Source organism: Bombus terrestris, chromosome 8, assembly GCF_910591885.1.
Source record: "Bombus terrestris chromosome 8, iyBomTerr1.2, whole genome shotgun sequence".
NCBI lineage: Eukaryota > Metazoa > Arthropoda > Insecta > Hymenoptera > Apidae > Bombus > Bombus terrestris.
The window spans coordinates 6,087,905-6,109,103 of record NC_063276.1 but is presented as its reverse complement, the minus strand read 5'-3'; the positions used below and the strand labels follow the sequence as shown (position 1 = coordinate 6,109,103).

The 21,199-nt window shown below is 39.4% G+C and overlaps 2 protein-coding genes across 14 annotated transcripts in view; one reads left to right on the top strand and one right to left on the bottom strand.

Moving 5' to 3' along the window:
• Positions 1 to 78: 78 nt before the first annotated feature.
• On the top strand, positions 79 to 8,739 carry LOC100642886 (leucine-zipper-like transcriptional regulator 1). Of its 2 annotated transcripts, XM_003397317.4 has the most exons (10): positions 79 to 215; positions 650 to 958; positions 1,064 to 1,178; positions 1,247 to 1,413; positions 1,471 to 2,032; positions 2,115 to 2,565; positions 2,638 to 2,816; positions 2,895 to 3,179; positions 3,256 to 3,438; positions 8,532 to 8,739. In XM_003397317.4, the coding sequence occupies exons 1-9, from the start codon at positions 109 to 111 to the stop codon at positions 3,373 to 3,375; spliced, it is 2,295 nt and encodes a 764-aa protein (XP_003397365.1). In that variant the 5' UTR covers positions 79 to 108; the 3' UTR covers positions 3,376 to 3,438; positions 8,532 to 8,739. The 2 variants fall into 2 exon arrangements, with proteins under 2 accessions (XP_003397365.1, XP_048264124.1); XM_048408167.1 differs by lacking the exon at positions 650 to 958.
• Positions 3,877 to 21,199, bottom strand: part of LOC100648400 (pleckstrin homology domain-containing family G member 5) — an 84,384-nt gene continuing 67,061 nt past the window's right edge. For 7 of the 12 annotated variants that reach the window (XM_048408160.1, XM_048408157.1, XM_048408154.1 and 4 more), the window contains 15 exons: positions 16,744 to 16,847; positions 15,443 to 15,579; positions 10,978 to 11,057; positions 9,260 to 9,530; positions 8,285 to 8,430; positions 7,895 to 8,206; positions 7,662 to 7,811; positions 7,331 to 7,591; positions 6,979 to 7,230; positions 6,679 to 6,893; positions 6,414 to 6,602; positions 6,097 to 6,326; positions 5,515 to 5,741; positions 4,796 to 5,053; positions 3,877 to 4,697 (listed from right to left, as the gene is read on the bottom strand). In XM_048408160.1, coding sequence (XP_048264117.1) covers positions 5,048 to 5,053; positions 5,515 to 5,741; positions 6,097 to 6,326; positions 6,414 to 6,602; positions 6,679 to 6,893; positions 6,979 to 7,230; positions 7,331 to 7,591; positions 7,662 to 7,811; positions 7,895 to 8,206; positions 8,285 to 8,430; positions 9,260 to 9,530; positions 10,978 to 11,057; positions 15,443 to 15,579; positions 16,744 to 16,847 — 2,580 coding nt within the window. In that variant the 3' untranslated portion in view covers positions 3,877 to 4,697; positions 4,796 to 5,047. Of the gene's footprint in view, positions 4,698 to 4,795; positions 5,054 to 5,514; positions 5,742 to 6,096; positions 6,327 to 6,413; positions 6,603 to 6,678; positions 6,894 to 6,978; positions 7,231 to 7,330; positions 7,592 to 7,661; positions 7,812 to 7,894; positions 8,207 to 8,284; positions 8,431 to 9,259; positions 9,531 to 10,977; positions 11,058 to 15,442; positions 15,580 to 16,743; positions 16,848 to 21,199 lie in introns of those variants that run through there. The other 5 variants (XM_048408161.1, XM_048408159.1, XM_048408162.1 and 2 more) reach the window with 5 other exon arrangements.

The window sequence follows — 21,199 nt, the reverse complement described above, 5'->3', positions numbered from 1 at the left end:
TTGTTTGACGAGCGTTGTACAGTAATGAAGAATGAGGAATGGTTAAGTCAGTATATAGGTTAAAAATGAATATTTTAAAGTGATTCTATTTTTTGGAGGTAATAAAAAATGGATAACGTTGCGACAGCAGAGTGTTTGACTCTTGATTTTGGTCCTTTTGAAACTGTTCATCGTTGGCAACGGATGCTAGAATGTGACGAATTCGTTGGTGCCAGGTAATTTCAATTAATTTAGTTTACTACCTGAATTAGATGTTATTTTCTATTTTTATATTTTAAGCTTTTCTTCTCTACAATATGCAACCAACAATTTTGTTACAGCATTTCAATTCCAATAATTGTGCATCAGTGTTTCATTTATACCCAGCATTTTCCAGTCTCTTTATTTACTTCCTAATTTTGTCTAAAAGAGTTTACTTGTAATTGTTAAATGAATATTGTAAATAAATGATAATACATAATTTGTAAAGTTTTTAATTATTACCAATACAATTCTTCTATAAATTAAGTTACTATAGTGGCTAAATGTAATTTATTATTAATTAAATTTGTTTTGTTCTTGTTCTTTACTTTCTTTAATTAAATATCATATTAGAAAAAGTTTTGTAAATACATTACTTCAGAAGTTCACTATATTGTATTATACACAGGCGTAGCAAACATACTGTTGTAGCATACAAAGATGCGATCTATGTTTTTGGTGGTGATAATGGTAAAAGAATGTTGAATGATTTATTGAGATTTGATGTAAAAGAAAAGTCCTGGGGACGTGCATTTGCAACAGGAATACCTCCTGCTCCAAGATATCATCATTCTGCAGTTGTGCATGACTCGTCTATGTTTGTATTTGGTGGTTACACTGGTGACATACATTCCAATTCGAATCTCACAAATAAGAATGACCTATTTGAGTACCGATTCCAAACTGGTCAATGGATACAATGGAAATTTATTGGGAAGTATGTTTCACTTACTTATTTAATTTACTTCTACTTTCTAATGTTTTTTTTTCAGATTATCTATTGTATACTTATATGAAATACAACTTTCGCATTTCTTTCTAGAACTCCTGTGGCTAGATCTGCACATGGAGCTGCTGTATATAATAATAAATTATGGATATTTGCTGGTTATGATGGTAATGCGAGATTAAACGATATGTGGACAATATCATTATTAGTAAGTTATTAATACACTATATCTAAAACAGAGTGGCAAGTTATTAATTATATTTTTATTATTTTTAGCCTGGAGAACCAAGAGTGTGGGAAGAGGTTGTTCAGTCTGGCGACTGCCCACCAACATGTTGTAACTTTCCTGTTGCAGTAGCACGCGAATCCATGTTTGTATTCAGTGGCCAGAGTGGAGCTAAGATCACAAATAGTCTCTTTCAATTCCACTTTCGAGAAAGGCGGTAGGTTTATAGCTTTGTGTTTCGAAGTTATATTGTATTCAACGGAATATGTTCTAGATGGACGCGAATTTCAACGGAGCATATACTTCGTGGTGCACCACCTCCACCAGCGCGACGATATGGTCACACCATGGTTAGTTTTGATAGATATCTTTACGTGTTTGGCGGCGCAGCTGATTCTACGTTACCCAACGATCTTCACTGCTATGATCTCGATACGCAAACATGGAATATTATTTTGCCATCTGCTGATAGTCAGGTTCCTTCTGGTCGAGTGTTTCACGCAACAGCGGTAATCGGAGAAGCAATGTTCATTTTCGGTGGAACAGCCGACAATAATGTCCGATCTGGGGAAACGTACCGATTCCAATTTTCGTCTTATCCAAAATGTACTTTACATGATGATTTTGGAAAACTTTTGAACAAGCGCCTTTTCTGTGATGTAGAATTTATAGTAGGAGATGCAGAAACCAAAATACCTGCTCATATAGCTATGGTAGCGGCTCGTTCACAATTTCTTAGGAAGCGCATTAGGCAAGCTCGAAAGAAACGAGATAAACATTTACAGGAAGTTTTTGGAACCGCAGATGTACCAATCAAAGATATGCCATTGTTAGAAGTAAGTGAATTTAGTAAAGTATTATTAATTTGATATCCATTATTGGGAACTAACAATGTGTTATATTACTATTATGTTATAGGTAAAATTGAAAGATGCTGTCCCAGAGGCATTTGAGATGGCTCTTAACTATATTTATACTGATCGTATCGATCCAACAAAAAGAAGTGAAGATGGGTCGAGTAGTCGTGTCGAAGACCCATTAAGCAATCGAATTGTGCTTCTTATGATGGATGTTTATCGTTTAGCTTTGCAATTTAATATGAAACGTTTGGACCAGTTGTGCGTTCAATATTTGAAAGCAACTATAAGTCGCGCTAACGTTTTAGAAGCATTGCATAACGCCGTTCAATTAAAATTATATTTTATAAAGGAGTTTTGCTTGAGTTTCATTGTAAAAGAAGTCAATTACAATCAAATTGTAATGAGCAAGGAATTTGAGACCTTGGATCAACCTTTGATGGTAGAAATTATTAGAAAAAGACAAATGCCTCAAAAAGATTTATTTCCTAGGCAGTGCGATCTTACTACAGGTGAGGTTTTCCAAAATTTCTTATGAAATAATCATTTTATCTTTTTTTGCTTGAATTTATTTGCTGCTTTAGGGACGACTTTGGAACAGGACATGGAGGCATTTCTTAAAAGTGTGGGCAGAGAATTCTGTGATATAACGCTTATGTTGGATGGCGTGCCGATTCCAGCCCACAAGGCCATTCTCGCGGCGCGTTGTAACTATTTTGAGGGAATGTTTCGCTCTTTTATGCCTGAAAATAATACAGTAAACGTAAGATGTCGATTTTTACACATTTGTTTATTTATGGTTATTAAATATAATTTAATAAAACATGCGTCCTTACAACAGATACAAATCGGTGAAATGATTCCATCTTCCGAGTCATTCCACTCCTTATTAAGGTATATTTACTATGCGGACGTTTCAATGCCGCCTGAAGACTCTTTATATTTATTTAACGCGCCAGCTTTTTATGGTTTTGCAAATAATCGATTGCAAGCGTTTTGCAAACAGAATCTTGAGATGAATGTCACTTTTGAGAATGTCATACAAATCTTGGAAGCTGCGGATAGGATGCAAGCTGTTGACATAAAGAAATACGCATTGAATCTTATTGTGCATCACTTTACGAAGGTATGTTACAATATTATATTTATTTTATAAAATAATAGGTCTTCTTTATTGCAAATGCCATCTTATTTCGTTACAGGTTGCAATGCTACCAAGGTTAAAGCAATTGAGTCGTGAACTTTTATTGGATATCTTAGGAGCATTGGCTGATGAACGTAGCGAGGCACGAACATGTCAGAACATGGAAAATGATTGCTGACGAATGTCGAGCTCGCACTGCCGTCCTCGTAGTTGGGACTTGCCTTCGCCCTCGAGCTTTCAAGTAAGTGTGCAATGCAGCATTCTAACAACATTCAACATCTTTTATCTCCTGGGTTATGGGTACATGGTAGACGAGTGTCTAAAAAATCTGAAACATCGTGCGCGTATGTAAATAGATGAACAAAATGCGAAACAGCTAAGTCGGTATTAGATATTGTGATGTTTAGAGTATTTAATTTATTTGTACATAAAATATGATTTGTTGGAAATCTCTTGTGAAGAAATAAATAAAAAAATACTCGTTGGATCGCTTAAAATTACCAGCGTAACATTTACTTTATTCGACGAATATAAGAAATTATTAATAAAAAGAAAAACGAAGAAAATATTTCGTTAAGGTGTGAACTTGTTAATATTACCTTTAAGGATTAATTTAAGAATTTGGTGTTAGGTTTAGCAATAAGGATTTTAATTGGGCATTAAATGACGACACAAGTGGTTAATAAATTATGTACTATATTTTGACCTTGATCGTGAATGATGATAGCACATACACGCACAATCAATACTCTTTTTTTATAGTAAATTTAACACTTTAAGCTTAATACAAGCTGCGCAAATTTTGGGAAGGAGAGGATTGAAAGAAACTTTACGTAAAGGAGCTCGTATAAAATCATTGCTCTTCTTTTCTCTCTACATATTGTTGTCTCTAGTTAGGTAACGTTCGCCGACAGCCCGACACTTTAGTTCAGTCTCTTGAACAAAATATTGCGAAATAGAATTTGTACTTAAAGTAAACGTGTCACCCGCTCTCGTTTCATGCCTCTCGTAATTCTGTCCACGTTCATAAGTCGTGTGTCGATCGACGAGAGAGTAACGCAATTGTCCATTCTTTTTTTTTTTTTTCTTCTTTCGTTTTCTCTACGTAAAGTGTGATTTTTCTCTACGTGTGTAGCCTCTTTCTTTCTAAATGTTCGTACCTGTTTTTTTTTTTTTTTTTTTTTTATATCATTAACTCACAAAACTCGAACTCGTTTAGTTTAAAATTGTTGCTCTAAAGGCATCTTACTCCAACTATTATAGTTATCTAAACTTAAATCACGATAAATAGTTGTAATATTAATTACACTAGGTAGGCCATTTTTTTGTTCGTCGCTTAGAATTCTAAATGAACTAGGGTAACATTGAAACATGTTTGTCTCAAACCTCCACGACAAGTTCATTACAAAATGAGATCTAAAAGTTACACAGCTAGAATCAAATCAGTTACAATGATACGGTCGTGGTACAAACTTCACGTTGATTTCGAATGGCCCCAATCTGGAAGAACATAGATGTACAGTATAATGTAGAATCAGATATTTTACATTTCTTATTTTACAAAATCAACTGTATGAAGTAGAACATGTTACACTCACCGATTGTAAAATTGCTCGGTTCATATTATAGGCACAGGGAGTACGAGACGTTCACTTATTCAAGTTGAATCCATTCTCAATTGTTTGAACCACTTTCTGGTCCTGCATGAAAGTGTGTGCAGCACTTGCATACAGATAACAGAAAGGAATATCTTGTTTCTAAACACGACGTATCACGTACACCCTCATCAAATGTAGATGGTCCGTAGCAATTTATCTTTTCGGCAGGTTACTCCTGTATGCCAGTTCTAGTCATTTCTAAAAAAAGAAGACATATGCATCTCCAAACTTTTCGTTTTGTAAAGGGAGTCATTCAAGATCGATAGATAATACAGGACGTTCTATGATCTTCTTTTTAAGTTGAAAATTTCGGACATTTTTCTGCTCTATATGAAATCAAAGAAAAAGGAAGAAGCACGTCGTGGGTGTCTCTATATTGATTTTTAAGAAGCTCTGTTTTGTCATTAACGAAGCACTAGCTGATATGTGCAGTTCGTGTCGTTTGAATATTTAGGAGACGTATAAAATGTTTCAAGAGATTTCATTACTAAGAACAAGCTGACTTAATAATTTTATACTTATAAAACGCTTGGCAACCGAACTTCTTTCTCTGACAATATACATATACGTTAAAAAAAAAAAATATTAAAAGATACCAATACTGTTATTAAATTAATGCCAAAGAAGAAGAGATCGTAATTTTAGATGAAACAATGAACCTTTTCCTCCGCAATGCTGCTGGTCGATGGCATCCTGTGCGAAGGTTCCAGTCTTCTTCGTCTTTCTTCAATGGCTTCTGTGTCTAGATTCATCGTAGGCTGAACCGTCTGTGTCACAGACGAGCTTATGTGTCTCGTTTTAACGAGAGGTGGGTTTCGTGATTGAGGAATCGCGAACGCTCTTCTAAGCGCCCCTCTCGGGGGCGATGGTGGTGGATACGAGATACCTAATAGTATTTTTCCAATTAACACCCTAACTTATTCGGCTTATTTTATTTTTTTATCGTGCTAATGTCAAGCAGTGGAAATTTCATCATTCGTGATTAATTCATGATAGTAGGATTGGGAGAAGCCTTAAAGAGGAACAGGACGAATTATTTCTAAGAATTGGATCAGTGCAGTAGGAAGAAATAAATTAGGCCGACATTGTTTGATCCCTTAATTTTAAATGTTCTATATTCTCCTATTCTAAGTTTCTGTCAAGCATGCACAGTGCTACGTTCGCCGGTAGTTTTCTGGTCACAGCAGATATCTAAGGGGTAAGAAGGGAGGAAAAAGATATACTCCCGCGTGGGTAATTGCTACCTCGATGCCCTGGTGAAAGCAAAGTGTCCTTGCTCTTTGTTATTTGGGGTACAATAAGAAGCGAGTTTGGCGGTGTCGGAGACACGGTCGAAGTTTGTGGCGAAGTGGCTAGGGTCAAATTTGGCAGCGATTGGCCCAAGCTAGAGTACGCTGGCACTTGGACACTCAACGTGTTAGGCGTCGGCGACTTACTCAGCGGATATCGTCTATTATCAAATTTGTTAAGACTAAAATAACGGTCAAACATTGGTCAAATTGCATTTAAGACACTTGTGTTATTTGCGAACATTCTGTGTCGTTCTTGGTATATTTACCTTATTTGTAAAGGTCTGTGGTTGTGTCCAGAACTTTCACCTCCTTCTTCCGACGATACGCTCGAGGCTCGCGGTGGCTCACTTGTTTCCACGCTGACATTTCTGCTCGCATTGTAGCTGGGCAGGAAGCTGCTACTTCCCGGTGAAACGCCTTCCATCTCTATGCTTCCACTGGAAGGTGTTTCATGACTATTAGGGCTCGTAGAGCTTTGATATCCCGACCTATTACTTCACTCGAATCTGTTAATCAGCCTAGAACTTGTACCTGTGACTGTGGGCAAGGCTGCTCACTCTCGACGCTCTGCTACTTCCTCGAGGTGTTTTTGGCATACCCTCGCATTCTTCTGGCTCGAATTCAACGTCACCAAGGAAGGTGCTCGGTTGTCTACTGACTGTGCCCAAATTCATCGTGTTGCCAAGTGGTGGCACTTTCATCAGCGCGAATTGCTGCTGAGCTTTTCTTATGGATTCCATCCAGGACTAAAAAGTAGGACACGTATAATTCTCAGTTACAACATTGAGCAGAAAGTTTCGATGTTCGAATGTCATGGCTGAGGAAGCATACCTTGGCTAATTTTGATTCTCCGGTGCTGAGAACCAGAGCAGCTGATGCCGCCCCATACTCGTTCAGATAAACCAAGCCTAAGCTACTTGGTTCCTTCAGCTCGTGTATTCGGATGCGATCGATGACGTACGGTTGTCTTATAATCTTCAAACCGCCCCCAACGGTGCCAGTCAGCCCACTGGACGAGGTTTTCTTAGTCGACGGTTTGCAGATCAATAGCATGTCTGTTAGTAATAGCACATGTACTTCCATCTATAAAAAAAAAAAAAAAAGAACAAAATGCAAAAATTCCAATTATTATTCAATCTTAATATTTTTTACATTTTTGGAATTTGTATGATCAATCATTTACCTTACTACTAGCGGCATCTCTCAACTTCAGGTCTCCTTCGCGAAGAAGTACTCTTAGGCTGTCTTTCGGACAACCCGGCATTGGAACAGTGGTAATGTCAAAAGTGCTGTGAATTTTAATCAGTTTCTCTAATTCTTCGTCTCTAGATTCGACCACGTCATAACTCTCTATTCGGGACGCGGCACTGGCCAACCGCGCTGTTTCCTCGTTCCTCTTCAAAGCTGCGTTCACTGATGCCACGAAGTCGTCTACAGATTTGATCTGTAACATTTAAAATTATTTGTAGCAATGATATAATAATATTAAGGAAGTACTGTGACATTTTTCTTACCATATGCGTCAATTCTGCTCGTTGTTCCTCGTTCTCCGTGTTCTTGTGAACAGCTTTCAACAGGAGAGAGTATTTCGTCAGCCTCTGCATAGGTTTCACCAGTATGTCAAGCAGTTTCAACCGATTGCAGTCCTTTTGAGTTTCACACCACTAATAAACACAGAAATAAAATATTCTTTTATTATACTTCTTTAAGCTGTCTTCTTTCAACAATGAGTTTCCAAGACTCTTACCACGAGATAGACCGTGAATAGCTGATTATCATTCAAACGGTCTCTGCAGTATTGTTGACATTTGCTCTGCTCCGCGCAGTATCTGGTGTAAGGTGCGAACGTTTGCTCGAATGTTTCGAAACCTTGCAGAAGGTGGCCAGGATCGAGCGGTTGTCCAGTGGTCCTCGATGTATTTACCATCACTAGAACATACTCAGTCCAGAAGTAGCGATTCGCTGCGTAGATCTCAGGAATGTTGCTGAAGAGCTTTGTCCTGTCGACCTCGTTCAGGATATTCGAGGTCTGCAGGCTGCAGAGGCACGCCATAAAGAGCTATAAATTGATTGAAACAATAAAGATTTGATATCTTTATACAGAGTTCGTGTAAAAATATTTTATTAGAATACTTACGTCTGTCACAACCTTTAGAGTCTTTATGTAAGCTATCTCCGTTTGAGCTAGCTCCCATAAAGCAGTTTGTTGTTGCTGTTGCTTCTCCGATAGTTGATCCGAGTTTTGAACGATATCTCGCCAGTCGTGTTCTAGATTGTACAAGACTGCGACAAAATTCATTTCCAATGTTTAGTGTTAATGTAATTCCTAATGCATATTCGTTAATTAAACTATGTCGTATCTAAACTATTGTGTATCTTTTCAGCCTGGAACATTTCAAGACTACGAACCGATGACAACGCCCGCACAAAATCGAAATTGTACATCTACGAACGGCACATGAGCTTATCCAACTGTAAAGTACTTTTACTCGATTATATACATCATTTACATTGTATATAGTATCTAAATGGGTCTTAGAGGAAAGGACAAGTAATGATGTTTTGATTTAATAAATATTTGAAGCAACGAAATGATTACAATGCTATCGTACGTCCTATTTTCATACGCGGCTTTCCACTTCCCGATTCACACTCTCCGGCTCTACACTCGATCGCTCTCGCTTCTCAACTCACACTCTGCACACCTTTTGCATCCGTCCTCTCCGGCTTCTCAACTAACTCTGCCTTTAGCGTCTCTTTGTCTTTTCCCGTCGTTCGGAACACGTGTCCCGAAACGCCCGTGGCCAGGGTCACACAGGCCCTTTCCACGAAACTATCCACTTAAAAAGAAGACCGACGACACATTGATGTACCCGACGATGCCGCGGCTCTCGCTACTCTGTTTACGGTTCGGCCGATATCTTAGACCTTTTGTCCACGATACTACATAAATATGTATATTAAATGTTTCGCAATGAAAGATAATTTATTGGGTACAAATATAAGTTTGTTGTGCAGAACGTGTTAGTGTTAGCCCTTTCCTTAACTATTCCTTAACGATCCACGAATATATCTAGTTCTAATCCGATATATTAAAAAAGAAATTTCTCACCATCTTCGTTAAAATTGAGTTCGTGAGAAAGTTCGGAAAGTTTCGGCACGCCATGTTTGTTATAATCGTCCAGCTGAGCGGTGAGTAGATCTAGTTTCGTGCCTTTGGTATTGGTGAAGAAGCCACTCCATCGCTGTTTGCTGGTCTTGGGCCCCGCAGCCCCAGCGGAGCTCCGACCAGACGTAAGCGTGGTGTTGCTACCGATCTCAGAATCGACACTCGAGTCTTCCGTCGAGACGCTGAAGAAACGACCGCTGCGACAACGACAACTCTACAAAACAGACGTCCGATAATTTGTCTTTAACAGTACGACAAAAATAGTACCAAGAATATCGTATGAAATTGTCATTAGAAGCTGTTCGAAGGTGTCCCATCACTTAACGAGCTCGCGGTCGAAGAAAGTAGTTGTCGCTAGCAATGGTCAGACATCAAAGTTACTCTCCAATTGGAAGTGAACCTTCGAGATACGTTCGGTTTTCCTCGCCTAGTTTCTAATATTGCGGTGCAAGAACATCTGTTTTATCGGAAACACAGATATGATCTCCGGCTAAATTACAACAATCGCTTTGTACAACGATAACAAAGTTCAAAAAGTAATAAAAACGCGTTGCGAAGACAGAGAACCGTTCGAATTATGTCAACGCGATAGGATGAATCGGTTCTGATCATTAGATTGCAGCTGTTTACAGAAATTGCTACCTCTGTGAGCACAAGCAAAGAAATAGAATCAAAGCAGAGATTTATTTCACTCGATAATCAATACTTTGGATATTTTACCTATTAGATCGACTAATAAGTTCATTTATCCTATCTCTCTATAAATTTGTATCTTTCAAATCAAAAAACTCGGATCCATGTATCTTCAGATTTTTCCAATAGTTTTTATAATATACTTTGAAATATATACGGTATAAAGTGATGAAAGGCGAACGATAATACATCTTTTTTCATTTCTTAAATTTCTATAAATACATAAACATCGACAACTTACTGACCAGGCTGAGCAATCTAAGAGACAATCAACCATTGTCGGGTGTCTATTTCCAGTTTGCTAACAACCATGGTAACACGATAGACAAACAGAGAACACACAATGCCACTGTATCGAAAATTGACGAGGGAATCGCGTTCCAGCTACGTGGACTCATTAGAATCTGGGATGCCAGCGTAATAAGAGAATCAGTATCAATCGTCGACCTCTACGGACATTGTTCGTGACGTTCGGGTTCGTTTCGTAATTTGTCTTCTGCTCAGCGGGTCAAGGTTCAAGAAATCCCCCGATGTCATCGTATTGTCCGCGATTATTAAAGCCACGTAGTCGGTGGCTATATAGTCGATCGAAGATTAGGAGAAAGTACGGCAATGTATGTCAGCTTTTGCCCCGGCGCACAATGAGGCATCGGCTTCGAGCCAATATTAAACACCTTGGAAAATCCGCTTCTGGGGAAATTACAGATCCGAGCACCCGACAAACGATTCGTTTGAGGGCATCCGCGCTAATTAAAAAAATCTGAGCCGATCGAAAAGGAAAGAGCGGAAGTGGTCGTCGAATGATCAGAAAGGTGACTGGAGAGGGATGAGAAGGCAAAGCGAGGAGAGAGCAAAAGGTTGTTCTCAGCGATCGACTCTTCAGCCTCTATTGGGATGCAGGAGGCGTTCAAGGTTCCATTAAAGGAATTAAATGGTATTTCTTTCGGATGTTACGAGGGCAATCTTACCCCGCTTGCTTTTCTCAGGGAGACGCTCTGGTTGCTCCTCTGGCTCGACGACCTCGAGTTCGATTTTTCGTTGTCCTTAACTGGAACAGAAAACGAACGATCGTGTTTGAATGCACTTCGAAAACTAAAGTTCTCCGTGAGATATACAGCACCGTAGTCAGATTCTTTCTACAGCCATTTGGCATTTACTTGCATCTCGATCGATTCGACGAGGGGGGAAAAGAAAGATCGAAGGAAACGACGATCACTCTCGGAACTTTATTCGTGTAGCTGCGAACCATTCGAAGAGATTTTATTTAGCGGATTTAACGATAGAAAAATTGCTGACAAAAAACGTGTACACGTAGCAGTGAACGTTAAGATTGATATCCTTGATTGATAAATACGCCTGGAATTCCAGGAATTACATTTTATGACGACAAAGTTTATTTTAGTTGAAACAGACAGCGTGTTATCGATGTTCGTGACAATCTCGCATGGCGGTCTGACCAGTAACGGACGTTTCCCACTCGCGTTTAAGCGTTCGACTGTATCTGATCGTGCGTTTTTTCCCCCCCTCGTTAGCGTGTATTTGTGCGTGAGGCAGGGAATGTTTCGACGTAACGCGCAGAAGAGTAACTATTAAACCTGATATTCATCGAAAGCCAGTAAATAATTGCGCGAACGTTTGTTCACGCATTAAAACTGTTTGCGTCAGCAACGCGACGTTTATTTCGGGGGCTCTAAGGCTCAAGGACGCGCCGTTCGAGCCCCTAAATTTGTCACACGTGGAATTCTAAAAATATCGTCGATACCTATCGTTACAGACCAGACGATAAAAGAAAGCAGAAACTTTCAAGTTCTTCCCTTTTCCTACATTTTAGATAACGAAACGAAAGACTTTCGTTAGAAATAATGCTTAAAAAGCTGCTTATCTAGAACTACGCAGTCGCCCCGATGAAAAGTGGAAATATGGTTGAACGAGGATCGTCCGAGAACAGAATTTGATTTTAACAAGGTATTTCACCGGCGGTTTTCGCTAAGAGCCGTAACGTTATAGCGTTGCTACGCGAGCCGTCCATCCGCGTTTCTTCAACGCCAGAAACTACAAGGAAAATAACGATTTTGAGGTTTTCTTCCTTCGAACAACCTTCAGCGTAAAGTCATTCCAACCGTGTTTCCTCCAACTTTCCTTCCAGGTTACGAGTTCATTTTATGTTTCTACCTTTTTCCCAGTTCCACTCCACTTTTCTCTTATCCGTTGCTTCGTGCATAGGATGAAATACTTCGAGTATTTCCTCCAATTGAATTAAACGATGTTGAACAACGTTAATACGAAACCACTGATCGCGATAGAAAATCCTATTGAATTTCCTCAACGATAACTGTATCGTTGCAAGGGATTAAGTTATGGGTGGCGTTATGCGTAGCTTCCATTATAGCTACCGTTCACAATTAATTGAGTTAAACGTGCATTATTGCTTCGTAACCAGGTATCCGTTCGTCTTCTTCATATTTAATATCGTCCCTTCGAGTCGAAGTAAATAAGTTGGAGATTTTTTCTTTATTAAGCTGCAAGAAGTAACTGCTCGTATAGCGTTACATAGCTGTACGTTAGCTCTTACTTTTCAGCTTCTTGTATTATAAATTTATAATAATATTTCTGAAGTTACACGAAACATTAAACGAAATTTGCAGAAAGCTCAAGTTTGGAAATTACATATTTTAAGGAAACGGAACACGCTGCAGTATCAGCTACATAAAGTAAAGTTCTCGCGTTTAACGGTCGAGGTAGTACGTGTTTTCTTAAATTCTTTATTAGATCGACTCTGTGAGAGTTAAGCAAGATTGTATGTGTATCGTCTAAATCTTGATTTTCGCAAGTTACAACTACATTTTCCGTATCATCAAAAAATCTTTTCGCATCTTATATCCGCGTTGGAACGAACTACAAGTTGGAACTGGTTCGTGTCGTGAAAAGGAGGTGAAGTCCGTCGAGTGGCTTCGCGTTCTTGCGAATTCCTTTTAATATATGCGCCTTCAAGGGTATCGGTCAAATTAATGAACGCGAATTATAGCCTTGTATACCCTTTCACGATGCTATTTATAACTTTTAGGACTTTAGTCCATGATTCGTCGCGTGATACGCGCCCATAGGAATCTACCATCGAGTTTTCCTTCTTTCCATTTTTTGTTTAATCGTTATTCTATATGTCGCTGGTGAAATACCGTGTTTTAGCCGGAGCGGTGATAAAAATCGGGGACATTTTCGAAATCGATTGCACGCGTCGGAAGGGTGGAAAAAGCTCGATATAAATAATTCCTGTCAACGATTCGAACATTCTCGCCCTCCCCCCCTTCACGTGCGACATCCTCTTTTGTAATCGCGCAACTGGAAACAGAAATGTCGATTAAAGTGGCCGAATTGCAAAGGTAAACGCTTTTAGTTTTTATCTGTGTGATTTACAAATTTGTTCAAATTTTCTGCCAGTTTTTCTTTCCTTTAGAGCATTGCATTTTTCGTCGTCGGGCAAAAATACAAATATACGCGGCTTTGGCAAATATTTGATTCGCAAAGTTTCGTGGCCTTTCGTTTCGTTAACCACGCGAAATCTATCAACAAGGATTACCGTTAATGGATACCGAAATACATTCGGACAAATAAAATCCGATGTACAGTGGCTGACGAAAGTATTCCAACATTTACTACCGAAGAATTTCATGAAGATGTTATTTGCGTTACTTCGTAAAATTTCATTAGCGCTGCAACGAGTGACGATTATCGAGATTATACTGGTAAAATATCGAATAAATCTGAAAATCTACTGCAAGAGATTTATTGCAGATATATTTTCCAAAAGAATTAATACCGAGCATAAATAGTTACCTGAAACGTATAATTGCCAAAGATTGTTTCGTGAAATGGTTGAGATTTATTAATGCGATAAATAATTGATTCAAATACTCTGGCAATTTGTATCAGATCTGTGCTTGCAGCAAATACCCTCTAATTTCTACATACATTTCGAAATTGCTTCAAGCATTACCAACACAACCGTGACAGCCAAGTCTCGTTACAATGATACAACGAAACTTCCAGCTACGTATAACGCGAACAATATCAAGAAATGTTTCTACGTAAGTTCGAATATTTTCAGGAATATTTCAAACAATTTTATTCCGAGTTCTAAGTAGAATGATTCGATTATTCTCAGACAGAGCGTATCTGAGCTTCGATCAAAGTTTTTCTCCGAAACGATCTGTTTATCGTCAGCTGTGCAGCTTTATCACTCGTATACACGCTCCACTACTATCACCTATGCGTATATACCTTTTTATGGCCCTTTTTTATCGATGAGAAGATGGAGCATCTCACGGACACATTTTATCCCTTTCGTCCCCGGTATCGAGTTCAATTTCCTTTTCCCGTCGCGTTGATCACGCGGCTGTACACGGACCAGCAAACTCCACACTCGTAACGGAGATGACGCAATTACGATCGCGTGTTTATATCGATGACGGGACGGTGAGGTTCACTCGGACCGTTTAACTTATCAATTTCACGGCAAAGATTCGTCGCGTGCACGGTCGTACATCAATTAGAACCGGTTTCAATCTCGTGCACACTGCCATGATCCTATCTGCTATCAGTTCTGCATGAATTATTACACGGTTTGTACGGCCACTCCTCGCTGAACGTTACCTTTAACTCGCGAAGGTTACGGCCCAGCGCCGATCGCACCAGAGAAAGCAACTGTTTCTCGAGCTAACGAGCGAACTTTCGCGATAACGAGCAACTTTCGTCTCTACGTTCGATGTTTCTTTTAATAGCTCCGCTCCGTTTCGAGTATAATAAATATAGCGTTATCTGCGTTTCCGGGATATCGGTTGCGAAATTTTCGGCGAGCGAGAGTTTGCGTGGACATCCAGCGATAGAGAACCGAAGCCAATGTTTATGTTACATCGTTGGAAAGAGAGGACACTGTTATGTGGCGATTTCACTAAACGTCGAGTGTGCGAGGTCTTTAAAATTAATACTTATTACTCCTAAGAAGATTAGTGAAACTAAATGGGACTTTATCGTTGAAATTTTGCATTAGGAAATATGTATCCGATAAAGTGTTCGATTTAGCTGGCTTCCATTTTATTTTCAAAGGATATTTTCCATCTGGATTCTATGCAGTGGCTAGTTTGCCTCAGGAACCGACCTGATCAACGATCCATTTTTCATTAGTTCCTTAATTTTATCGCCTTAGTACATGATCAATATTCAATCGCCAAGGAACAAATAAGTTACTTGCATAAGTTGGTACATCGCAGGAGCATTTCATAAATAGCAGTAAATTCGAAGGTAAATTCAAAAGACAGTATTTGTAAGGTCATCGTCTTCCTGTAGCTTTCAATTTATGGGGCCGATCAATGTGATTTCCTTCTGAACGGTTCATTTAACGAAAAAACATCTGCGTGCGGTCGTTCACATATTTACCTGTTATCCGCAAGTGCTTCCCTCCAAGGCTGGAGGTATCCGTGGTGAGAATTGGTAATGGCTGCGAGAAGCCATCGAGGACCTCGACCCGCGACACGTCGACTCCGCGTCTCTCGCATGCAGCGTTCAGCACATCCCTGTAATAAACGTTTCATATAGCTTCGTTCCATAATCCCATTTTACACAGCGAACGATCGAACATTCTGCTCGAAAGCAAGTAGAACAACAACAATGAGCCACCACGCCTCCGCGTAATGGGCTCTCGACAAATCCCTGGTGCAAAAGTAAGTAGCGTGTTTGGATCGTTCGCGATACATCTCGCTATAACGCGTCCATAAAGGCCAAGCAACTTTCATAAGATTATATTGGAAGCTTCACAAGAGATTACAGCGCTATTACGTATTTAACGGCGATTATTAAGCAATGCCACGAGCTGACTCTTCAAAGGGCTCGCTCGGGCGTGGCCTCGTCTCGAGATATCCGCTAAATACGTGTGGCTTTCATTTCCTTCTGCGATGAAATTCTCTCGAATTATCGCTACTACCTGCCATTTACCACTACGTAAATTCGTCGATGTTTCATTTGTTCGTTATACGCTCGTGGTACTTTCATCGCCTCTCCATTCTTCTCTTTGATGCGATAATTACTCGACCGCTCGTCGACGGAGCAAAAGTAGGCCGCGGCGATTCGAAGTAAATTTGGAAATTACGCGGAGTAGATTTAAGAATAAATTTTCTATGAAAAACGTAAAAAGTGTCTAGTGGCTTACCATAGAAAACTACTTCATGTCCATATCGTACGTGATATATAAAACATGCTGAGATTTCGTTAGTACTATAACGAGACACGACCGTCATCATTACGTCGATCAGATTTAAAATCAATCTGAAAACGTATATAGAAATTACAAGATATTCATTGGCGACGCATATATCTAGTAAGAAATTAGCATACACCATGAACATGCATTTTGAGCATATAATAAATACGAAATATGGCGCCTCTGAACATTCAGGTCAATTAAAATCAATATAAATAATTACCTGTTACGGTACGCTCGAGATCTCTGTGTATACATACTCGTACTAAATAGCTTGTAATTTCTATATATATTTTCATATTGCTTGCAAACTTTACCAATATAATTACGATAGTCGAGTGTCGGACAGCGCTAATGAAATTTCAAAGCGTTTCATAATATTGTATATTGATACTGTAAAGAATATTAATAGAATATCACGGAGAATATTGTACGAATAGTTTAACAAATTATCGAGGTTTGATAAATGCAACGAACTTACGCCAAGTATGTGCCTTTCACAGCTGGCAGAAGCTCGTCTCGGTCTAGGCCGCTCGAATCATCGGACAGCTCGAAGCTAACGCTGAAGAACTCGCTGCTGGATACCTGAAAAATTGATTTCCAAGTTTTGACAGGTTGGTGCAATTATTTGGGCAAACTTGACGCTATAACGACGTTGGCACCAGCGCCCGACTGTTGAACCGAGAGTTCGGCACCGAGTGTCCAACTTTGGATTACAGTGCGCGATTCGAAGTGAAGCTCGAGAATACTGCAGAGCTTGGTGGCAAATTTGGCGGCAACACTCCAAAGAACTTGGGAAACTCTTTGACCTATGTAAGCTCGTGATTGCTTCTTCAGCCGAATGTTTCGAAAATTTGCATACCTTGTATGAAAGGGTAGACTTTCGATTTATTACGGAGTTTCACCTCGGAAATTCGTCGTGTCGGCGCGCGGAATTTTAGCGTAGATTAATTTTCAGCTAATGCATGGCGAAAAGCTGTTTGATGTATAACAGACAGAACTCGACGTTCGGAAAATTTGGTATTTTTAGTGACATCGATAAGCGACTGATAAGCAATGCACGTTATTGTCCATTGATATTTAGGCTTGCAAATTATTGCAAACACGAGCCTCTCAGAAGCTAAAATAATCGACTGCAGCTTCAGTCATTTTCTCAATTTCCATAGAGAAACGTTCTTCCATCGCGGCAGTGATAATGTAATGAAAATTGTAACCCTTTGATCGAATTGCACTGATCTTGAAAGTGTCGAATTACTCATGGGTGGTAATGTATGCCTAGCGAAAACGCTGAGTGCCCATCCGAACTGGAAAGCCTCTCTATGTTGGCTGACGATGACAGGCAATAAAATACGAAAAGGCTTTCATTTATGAACCCGTTGGCTTGTACATGGGAAATGAGTCACGCTCATTTGCCACGACCTTTTCCCTGTCACTTAGTTTTACAATCGCCCGTTTTATTGCCGCTCGTATTTTTCCCATTGCCGTTTAACCGATACATTTTGTCGTTCTTTTCTTTTCCCTCGTCGAGTTTCGTATCATGCCGCGGATAGTTTTACCAGTGTACGTTCGTACGATAGTTCTCCACTACTTTCAAAGACGCCGGACCTTTCGTAACACATGTACGCCGTTTATTCTTCATGGCGTATAATTTTTATACGTCCGCCTTTTATGAATTTCGTATTGCACGAATGACGCGTTACGAATGGATCTTCGCTCGTAAAATCTTTTGCAATGTCCTGGTGAAAAACTATTTGCAGAGAAGAATCGCGCATATATTTTACGAATTAATCGCTCCGTATTAGTTGATCTTATTAGCTAATTTTAAAATAACAAGTTTAATAGTTGAAGATTTATCCATAATAGAATTAAACCAAGTACAGATCGTTTACGATTAAAAGATGTGATTGAGTTACGGCTAAGGAGATCTAAAATCGGATATAAAAATTTTACGCCAGATGGGCATAATAAGCTGTTTGAATTCTAGAATCAGCAGAAACTTCCATCTTTGACTTTCCTATTTTTTCCTCTCTACGCTTCTTTACCTCCTTTTCTCTTCTTTTTCCTCTCCATTTTTCCTATCCTTTCTCCGACACATTTTTTCTTTTCTTTTCTTCTTCTTTATATTTCTTCGCACTGAACTGTCGCTTCTACGTTCCTTTTCTCTTCGACCTTTCCATTTCTCGTTATCTTTTATTTCTCTATCTCTCTCAATTATTTCTCGTTCCATCCCTTTCTCTCTTATCACAACTGTAACAACCGTACAACAGATGTCGCTGGATTTTGGCTACTGTTCCATGTCTAAATTGCATTAAACGATCTTAATGTTCCTCGGCTGTTTAATTAATGTACCGGGGGCGGGCAGCCATGCCTTGGAAATATCCCCATCTTCCAGTGGAATGTAATAAATATGAGCCGACAAGTAGAATGGGGCCGCAAGTAGCCGGTCAAGTAGAATAGCGCGCGTGTGGTCGAACAAACAGGACAAGCCCACGTAAAGTCAATTTGTAAACGACGCTATTGTTTTTATTGGCGTAGCTCGTCCTGAAAGCGATGCAAAACAGCCGGGAAGCTTGTGTAAGTAAAAAACATTCGTTTGAAACAGTGCTCGTTTCGAGTTATACCGAGTTTTCTTCAATTTTCAACCGAATCTCTAATTACACGAGTTCTGTGAAATTTTTTGAGTATTTTTCAACGAGAAATTCCATCAAACTGTAATTACATATATTTCTCTCTGCCGAAACTATTCGTATATAGGAGAAAAAACTGGTTCAGTTAGGTACATTCTCATGAACACAACGCCAAAGAAATGGAATATATCAAATTTCACAATATTAGGTTGCATTTACCGAAATGTGAATACCGCCTCTTAAATTTCCTCCTATATTCAGTTATCGATCGCTTTAAAAAAGAAGAAGAAGAAGAAGAATTCAATTATGAATTAAGGTTTTAAGTTAGGAAGAGCATATCTTCCCACTTTTTCTCTTTGAACATTTTTTCCACTTTTACATTTTTCTACAATTGGCATTCTGCATGGCATTCGATTATCAATTTCGTTAAATTCCACTGATCGATATTCCAACGGGAGATTTTAATAGTCATTGATCGTTAATAATCAATAAACTTCTTACACATGTGTATATCGTTGGGAAATTCTACGAGCACCATGTCTTTAGTCTCTAAGACTTACATCTGGTGAATCGATAATAGCGAACAGACAACGTATCTGCGGTCCGTTTGCATGTAATCGATTCGACCCTGAGCCAGCGAACGCTTCGCCGATCCCACGGGGCCAAATGTCCCGTAATTCTATCAGCGGTCGTAAAAATAAATACGCGTCCGTGATAAGTCTACAAACGCGATCGTTATGTTCAATCAGTTTCTTTCAAAAATTCCTATTGGATAACGATGATTCCATGGACGGGGGCGATGATGCGATGGCATTCGTGGAACGATAATGGAGCTAATCATAGGAAATTGTCCATCGATGGAGTTCGACTGACTGTTTCATTGCCTGAAATCGATCATCCTTTTTTGCCACTCCCTTCTCGTTCCACTTCGAGCATCTTTCCTCACCCCGATAGTTTCTTACGTTCCGACGTATTGGCTTGCCATTTTTTACCACGTTGCCAACAGAAGTATCGAGATTACGGTCCATTATCGCCACGGAGAATGTGCATTAATATCTATCTCTGTGGCTCGTATCTGTTTTTCCTTTTTCTACAGATATTTATTATTTAGCGGTAATGCAATTTTCGCAGTATTAATGTATCGCCTTTGTTCAGAAACCTAGCAGCTAAGAAAGATAAATATAATAATCGTGGGTGGCGACGTTAACGAAATGGCAAACGAAGAAATATTTTCTTGTAATTTGCAATCATTACGCGAGAGCAGCGTACACTCTTCTATACGTTAAAACGCAATTTCCTCTCTGTACGATTATTCAGGCTATTTTACATAATTGGAGACAAGAATGGAGTTGTTCAACATGCAACGTCTGTAATATCGATTCTTTTCCATCGGCGAAAACGCCGAAACGACGTCGAGCCGACAGACTTAAGTGCTCCAATTCTCCTCGAGCTAACCGAGTTTCCCGATATTTCTCTCGGGCCTGGGTTATCATAAACGGACAGCAGCGCCGACGCCAGAGTTTGCATAATATCTCGCGATCCTTTCTCCGCTCCAACGACAACTTTGCCTACACTCTTTGATAAGTCCTCGCGATACTTAATAATAAAGCTACGGAAAGGCCATCTGTGCTCTCGACAAATCTCGGCTGATCAATCCTCTCGTGTAGCCATACTTCCAAGTCTGCCTGCAGGGCCGTAGGGAGGATGAAAAAGATTGTTCCATTGTCCTTATCGAAACTTTCTATTCAATTGTTATTTCGTTTTATCTCGTGATACAACCAATTTAACATTTCCCAAAGTTCCATCTCAATACGTCACGTGCAGTTTCTATCGAAAGTTATGGAAGATTTTACTAGGATTACAGTTTTTGTCGTCTGTAACTTCGGCAGTCTTCTCTTGAAAGATTTCTTATCCCTTTCGGTAATGAGTTCCGTCGAATAACTTTTACAGGATTCGTTTCCTCTCCGTATCTCTCGAATAAATTTTGCAAATATCGCAATGAATAGTAAACGTTCCGGTTGACATTAAAATCTGACGAACAATCGGCAAATTGGAAAATAATGCGTAAACGATTGCGTGAAATTAAAAAGTGATTTGCCCCAAGACAAAGTTAAACGAGAACCATTAACACTCTGAAATGTCAGTTTTCAAGGATCCTCTTTTACTTAGAAATCCCCGTGTCGGCAAAGAAATTCACGGAAACGTATCTGCACCATCGGAGATTCGGATAAGTTTCGAGACGAGCACCGTTCCGAGTGTATTTTCACAGTGGACACGTAGTTTGTCGGTGTCTGTATCTTCGCTGAACGA